We start from the raw sequence: 8,245 nt of genomic DNA, 5'->3' as shown, positions 1-8,245 counted from the left end.
TATAGATAAAATAATATAGCTTGATACTTTTTATTATTAAAATATATATATATATATATATTATTATACATTTATTAACATTATATATAATGTACAGTATTAGTAATGTACAGTATTAGTACTTTTTTAATGCTCCATTGACATACAATCCCCAAATTATTCTTAGTGGTTCCCAATTGTCACTAGTAGTTGCAATCTTGTAGAGAGTCATGATCTACATGTTGAGAATTACTAAATTAGCAAATAGCCCTTTTGAACCCTTATGCATTTGTACATGTATTTATGCAAAGTACTTGTGAAAGATGGAAAAAGGATAGATGTTCATTTACATATAGAAATCCATATAAAATATGGATTCATATAAATCCATAGAAACATTTAAAATAATTTAATTTCATTTGAGTTTACTTCAATATTAATTTAATATATATACATAGAAATGATATATCATTTTTTTTCATAAAATATTTTAGTTTCAGAATATTTCTTTTATTACTATAATTTCAATAAACTTTAGATATCTTGTTGGAATTATTTATTAAAATATTAATATATAATATAAAACGGCATCAAAAAAGTTCATTTTTAGAAGTATTTTCATGTAATGTATAATGAGGATTAAATATAATAAAGTGTTTCAATATATACTAATATTTATTAATATATGAATTATCTCTGTTATCCATCTCATATTTCTATATTGAATTCAATCAAATACTTAAAATTAGAAAGAACAAATAAAATCTAAATTCGAAAATCTATTTTAAAATGCTTCTCAAGAAACATGTTTCTTTTGTAGGTGAGAACTTTCATACTTTTCTGTATGAAGTATATTGTAAAAATTTATTTTTCGTTTATCGAGAAGTTTCATTTCTGATAAATAACCATAATTTTATTCAGATAATTTTTGAATAAATTATTTAAATTCAAAACCAAATTAGATTATTAGAAATAAAACAGTTTAAATTACTTATAAACATCAGAATTTTTTATTATTATTTTAATTTAAATTTTCAAATTAAATCTTCAAATCAATCAACTTAAAAACTTATGTAAAATTTATCTTGATAATATTTACACTTATATTCAATTACAAGTATTTTTATTCTTGTATTTTATTTTTCTTCTTACAAGTTTTTTATTATTTCATAATACAGTGGGTGGTCGGTTAACGAACAGATTGGTTAACAAACAAATCGGATAACGAACACTTTCGCAAAAGATTTTTATGATCGGACAACAAACACTTCACTGAACAAATACAAGAAGTGACGTAAAATAATGAATACCGATTGGTCTTCCTTTGTCTTCAGGCAACAATTCGAAACTTTTCGGAGCGCAGGAGACATCGACATCAACATTCTACCCAGTATATACTGATCGGATAGTATTCCCCCGAACTTTGAAACTCTCCCTTGTAATTCCAGCTTTTTATATTTCTGACAGAAACAATTCTTTTACATTTTCTTCTGAAAATGCAGATTTATGCCGATATCTGCTATTAAAGATCTTTTAAAGAAGTGGAAGGATGTCAGAACAACGGTCTTAAAATGGCATACAAACCAGGTTGAGGTTAATAGGCCTAGGGATCTCTACAATTACAATGCTATTAATTACTTCTGAAAAATCATAAAGAAGACATAAAAGCAATCGAAATTGGACAGATTCGTTAACCCTCACAAATGGAAAAAACATGACTAATAAAAATGCAAGACCGTGTATATATGTATTTTTATTATTACATATAAATAAACGTAGTAAGAAAGTATAGTCTATATTTTTTATTTTTTGGGGGTCTCCAGAACGAATTAATCAAATTCCCATAGAAACCTATGGTAAATCAATAATCGGTTAACGAACAAATTGGATAGTGAACAAAGTCTTGGAATGGATTATGTTCGTTAACCGATCACCCACTGTATATGATAATGTCAGATTAACTATTGGGCTAGAAGTTGGCCAATTAATTTCAGTGTATTCATGTAAATATAATGGCCAATTATGTAAAATATTGTTGAGAACAAATTCAGATATCAATATTAATCATAGATTCTAAAATCTGAGTTTTATACTAAAAATTCATAAGATAAATATATTTATTATATTTCAGATATTTTAAAGATTATACCTATATGGACTTTACTAAAGACCAATGTTACTGGTGTAACTCTGAAGAATATTCATTAATCCATTTAAAGGATTGCAATAGATTTGCAAAATACCATAAAAAATATTTTATATCATAGAAATAATACACATAAATCAAAATCAAGATTATAATAAAATTAAATTAAATAATCTAATGATAAATCAAATGTATAGAATGAATAACTTCATAATTATTTGATTAAAGAAGTTACATGATTAACAATATTTTATATCAATTATCTAGCTAAACAAAACAACATATTTAAATTTAAACAAAAATTTATATGAATTATTGTATACTTAATGTAATTTTATTTTATTCAAGAAAAATAATGTGAATTGGAATAATTGTTGACCAACTGTTGTAAATTTATAAATTACTCATGTAATAACCCCCTGTAACAAGGCTTGTTTTATCTTTAAAATTTTAGTACAAATAAAATATTTATAATTATATATTTTTTATATTAATACAAAGGATAATTTCTATCTATTTTTTTGCAATTGTTCATAAGTTGACATTTATATATCCTTTTTTAATATGTAATATTATGTTTGCCACAACTGTGCTTCTTAGACTAATATTTAATTAAAAATTTCATGAATATCCTGTTTGGTTATATTGTATTTTTTTTTATAAAGCAGGAAATTAGAACATAGATAGCTATATGACCTTTTAATATGATTTGTTAGAATACATATAAGTAATAAAGTACCATATTATATCAGCTTGGTATTTTGTATATATAAAAATGATACAATAATTAAAGTTTTTATCAATATGCTAAGAAAAAGTTTTTGAAAACTATTATTTTAATGTTACGTAAGGAAACATAAAATACCTAAATACTTGGTCTATCAGAAAATATCCTTTAATGTCAATGTATGATTTTAACTGATTAGTAAATAATTAAATCAAAATCAAAAAATCATTATGAAAAGAAAACTTTATCTTAAAGACTAGAAAAAATTTTAAAATTTGAGAAAACAGTAAACATTATTTGTTTTTGATGATAATTATTTTTTATAAGATGTTGAAATATACACAATACTATGTATGGATAAAAATCTATCATCATAAGAAAAGATGAATAAATTCAAACAAGAATGGTAAAGCAGCAAGTAGGAAGATTTTAAATAATAATATGTTCTAAAATTTATTTAAAATCAAAGATTCTCATTGTTGTGATTACATAACGATTCCAACAATACTTGATTACACAGAAGTGTATCAATTAGATAATATATAATTCTGATCATGTAGGAAATTAAAGTTTTATATTCACTATTTTTCCTTCAGAAGAATTTGATTTTTGTTTTAATTTAGTATTGCATTTTAATATTGTATATTTCAAATTCAAATTAATATTGCTGTTGTTTGAATTTAAAACAGCTTCATTAGATTAATACAATATAATAAATTAAAAACCAATTACCAAACAATTAATACTGTATACACATAATGTAAATAATATGTCAAGTGATCATAATTAAAGTACCCCTATTCAATGCTTCAGTCATCTCAGAATATTGTAGTAGAATTCGTGTTGACTGTCCTGCCCCCAGAGATAAATTCACACTGTACAATCCCACAAATGTAAAAAAAAAAAAAAAACGATCATCATGCTCTTGGTCATGGCTCCTGACCTGCTTTGTCTTCTTTGATCATGAAGATGTTGGGCTCTTTCACTGTGAAGACTGTTGTTTAGTCTCTGGGTCATAATCTTAGGCCCATGTCTCATCCCCAGTGGTGATCGTCGACAAGAAGTTTGAGTCATCCATGACCAGCTGACAAAGATCCTCACACACTTTGACACCATGTGCCTTCTGTTCTGGTGTCAGAAGCCTGGGCACAAACTTTGCAGAGATGCAGTGCATATTTAAATCCATCATCAGGATTGCCTGGACTGTCCTGTACAACACATTGACAATGGCAGCAATGTCCACAATGGTTCTTCAACAATCCTCATGCACAAGTTACCTAATTTTTTTGAATTTTTGGGGGTTGTGCTCATGGATGATTGACCTGACCTGTCATTATCTTTTTGTGATATTCTGCCATCCTTGAAATGTGCATGCCACTCAACACATCTTGTTCTACCCATTGCACCATCCCCATAAACTTTCTGAATCATTTCAAAGGTCTTCCAGTTTTGCCAAGTTTAACACAAAATTTGATGTTAGCTCTCTGCTCAATTTTGGCATCCATGCTGAAATCGCAAATGGACCTTCACATGGGGTCAGTGACCCCATGTGCAGGTCCATCTGCAATTCCCAATGGTCAGTATTCCCCACAGCTGCCAACACATCCCCATTCTGCACTCTGTTATCATGCTACAGGACCAGTCCCAGAACTTTTTAATACCACCTCATATAATTTTTATGTTATTGAGGTCATGTTGAAAATTTAGTAGCCTTAAAAAACAGCATTACATTGTATGCAAGAAGAATCACAGAGGATCAATTATGGTTGGCCATTGATCATATAATTCATCATTTTTAGGTTTTTGCACCTTCAAAATGGAGACCATATTGAGCAGTATTGCCTGCATCACTAAGGTCTGTGTTTAGCTTTTCTTATGCAAATAAAATGTTTGTTGCTTATATTACCAAAACTGCCATAGTGATGAATTTTAGTACTAACTTTTTTTACAGAAATGTCTACTTCAGTCCTAAAATATCATCAGCTTCATCATACTAAATTTGCTTGCATAGACAGTACTGTATAGACTTTAATTATGTTAATACACANTTAAAAAGTGGTTTATTAAAAACCACTTTTTAAATATTATGGTTATAAATATGATATATCAGAACTCTATTTTTAAATATCAAAATTTGGTCTCATTATTCAGATATTTTGCATATTCAAACATGATAAAAACTGGATTTAATTTTAATCAGAATTCTCTGTTCAGAGATTCAAATAGATGAATTAACAAAAAATAAAATATGAAAATGCTTAATACTTATTTAAACATATATATCTATAGTATATAATAATAACTTAACAACATATTGTTGACACATGAAGACCCCATAAATACCAAAAATTCAAATTTTACAGGAGCAACAAAAGGAATTAAGAAAATCTTATAATGAACCTTCACATAATAGTCATAAAATAGCTTAAGTTGTAATCATGTAATTACTTAGATATACTACTGACTAAACAACAGAAAAAATATTTAATCATTTACAAGGTTTCCTCATCAATGCAGATTGCTCAATTATATGAGCTTTTTATAAGAAATGATATAGCCAATTCTATTGGTTGAATGTTTCTGAGATTTTTGTAGAACATGCATACTCCAAGGTTTATGTCAATAAGTTTAGGGCTGCACAAGTCATAGTTTGCAGGGCCTAAAGTTTTGACATAAAACTTATTTGACCCATAGTGGCATTTGAGGTTTTCATATGTCAAAAACAGTATTCTAATTAAAAAGCATTACACATTACAAAATTTCTGAAACTAATGTATTTCTTGATACCTGTTGAGTCTAATAGGTACATTTGTTGATCTAACTCTTAGGGCTACCTCCCAATATTTAATAGCCTCAGGCAGGACGGTGGTCTAAAAGAAAAAGCTCATTAAACATTTGTTGTAATAATAAATAAAGTCAAAATGATACTATTTTATTTTAAAGGAAAATTGTATAATACATCTTATTAAATAAATTTTCATTTAACAAACTTTTAATACAGTATAACCTCCAAATAGCAGACACCATTGGGACTGAGAAGTTTGTCCACTATTTAGAGGTGTTTGCTATTGGGAGGTACTGTACATGCTGATATATCTATCTTAGTTATATACAGAATTATTTCCAATAAAAGAGAAGAAAGAAAAAATTCTGTAAAAATTAACAACAGAAAGTTATATTGTTTAATCCACAGAATGAGAAAATATCTGAAATATTTCTTTGTTTTGCTTGTACCATATTCAAATGCATACATAATAAACATGATAGCAAAACCAACTTTTATCTCTACACATAACATAACAAGCATATTTATCACCATGGATTTATGTGTGGAAAAAATTGTTTCCCAACATTGTTTCTCTGATAGTCCATTTTTGGCCTGCAATTTGAAAAAATTATAGATCTATAAATTTACACTGTCCTACATCCATCTGTCTTTCCTTAATCTCGAGAACAGAATTAGATGAAAGAAGAGACCAAATATGGAAACCTTAGGGACAGGATGCCCTGATTAACTATATATGAAATTCTGAAGAAAACTGGAAGTCATTTTATTTGAATTCAAAAGGATGCCCTGAAAGGAGTTAACAGATGAATAACATAATTCTATTGATAACAGAGAAAGTATGATGTACATGGGGCAAGACACTACTAATTTGAGGTGGAGAACATATATCTTTTAAATTAACATGCATTATACATTACAAAATTTCTGAAACTATCTAATGTATTTGTTGATACCTGTTGAGTCTAATAGGTACAGTATATTTGTTGATCTAACTCTTAACTGATGGTTAGCTGATCTAACTATCAGCTAACCATTTGTCAAACTTGAAGAACTCAGAAGGAGTTAGAAAACATTTGTGCAGATATTGTTTTTTGTTTTCTTCACACCAGTAATTGGTTCTATATTCATTATTGCATAAATTATAAAAAATCCTTATCCTAGAAATCTCAGTATTAAGTTGCTGATAAAATGATTTGTCAACAGTAGCATAACGTAGTGGGGGCGGCAGGGGCGGGCCGCCCCGAGCGACATTTTTAGGGGGCGGCAAAATTTCACAATAAAGAATATTAATATCTTGTAAAAATTTGAACCATTTCATTTCATATTTTTGTTGCACCTACAATTCGGACCAATTGAAATGAGCATGGAATTTTTCATTACTTATTCTGTGACGAAACTGAATTTTAGTCTTTTAAATTGAGATACCTAAATAAGGGGGGCGGCGAAATTTTCCTCTGCCCGGGCAGTGACACCCACGCTACGCCACTGTTTGTCAAACTACAAATGTATTTCTATTAGTGCAAAGACAATTCCAACAACTTAGACAAGGCATGTTGATTCTTTATAAATTGTGTACACATATCAGAATGATATAGAATAAGTTGCAGTGATTAAATGTTTACATATGATTGTAGCTATAAAAATAGCAATAAATTTATGCTCAATATCTCACTTTATACAATTTTCAGTTTACTAATATTTATATATACATGAAATAAAATTCAATCAATTATTCTAATTTGGAATATGAAGACTCAAATAATCAGTTGCCAGAATTTCAAACACAGATTAGGTATTTTTATATATATATATATAAGGATGTTTGTTTTGTTGAGTTAATTTCTCATGCTATTCACAATTATTGCAATCCTTTGACAACAAAACAGCTTTATTTCTAACTAGAAGGGTTTAATTAACAAGCTCTACATTAAAGGTAAGCACACCTCGTGCTTCGATCAACGCCACCTAACAGAGATGATTTTTTAATTAATTAAGATGTATCCGCAGCCTTCCCATAGCCAAATTATAGCCACGACAGAAACTGTTACTATGCTTATACAAATAAATTCCAACAACCAATTTAATGAATTGAATGCATTATTATTTTCAGGAAGTATGACTTGCATAAACAGTTTCTTAGTATGTCTTCACACATGTAGCGAAAATACAATTGCTTACCACAGTTATGTTGCAAAAAGTAGAAATCAAATGAGAGAAATTCGAGTCGAGTTACTTGTTGCAATAGAATATATTTTATATAAGTGAAAGCTAAAACAACAAATCGAAAATAGCCTATTTAAAATTTGTATTTTTTCCCGGTTTTAATATTTAAAACCGGGATTAATAATTAAAACCTTCATCAATTAAAAACAACATCTCGAAGTAAATACTTACGCGTTTATCAATTTCTCATAGTAAGAACTTTTTTCTCTGAAAGTAGAATTCTCTTTAACTCCAAGAATTGTATCTGAAATAAATTTTATATATTAATAATATAAACAATATAACGAACATTAAACTATTATGTAACAAATTTTAAAATTTATAATTTAATTTTTATTTATTTTTCTAATAATTATAAAATTTGACACCTTATAGGAGATTC

The 8,245-nt window shown here is 27.8% G+C and overlaps 1 protein-coding gene across 1 annotated transcript in view; it reads right to left on the bottom strand.

Moving 5' to 3' along the window:
- LOC111628732 (leishmanolysin-like peptidase) overlaps window positions 1–8,245 on the bottom strand; it is a 99,852-nt gene that overhangs the window by 38,982 nt on the left and 52,625 nt on the right. Inside the window, 1 exon segment of the mRNA XM_023372568.1 lies at window positions 5,640–5,722. Within this exon segment, the coding sequence (XP_023228336.1) occupies window positions 5,640–5,722 (83 nt within the window).

The sequence above is a fragment of the Centruroides sculpturatus genome, unplaced genomic scaffold, assembly GCF_000671375.1.
Source record: "Centruroides sculpturatus isolate CEXI.00-Female unplaced genomic scaffold, Cexi_2.0 scaffold598, whole genome shotgun sequence".
Classification (NCBI taxonomy): domain Eukaryota; kingdom Metazoa; phylum Arthropoda; class Arachnida; order Scorpiones; family Buthidae; genus Centruroides; species Centruroides sculpturatus.
This window is presented reverse-complemented; position numbering and strand designations above follow the sequence as displayed.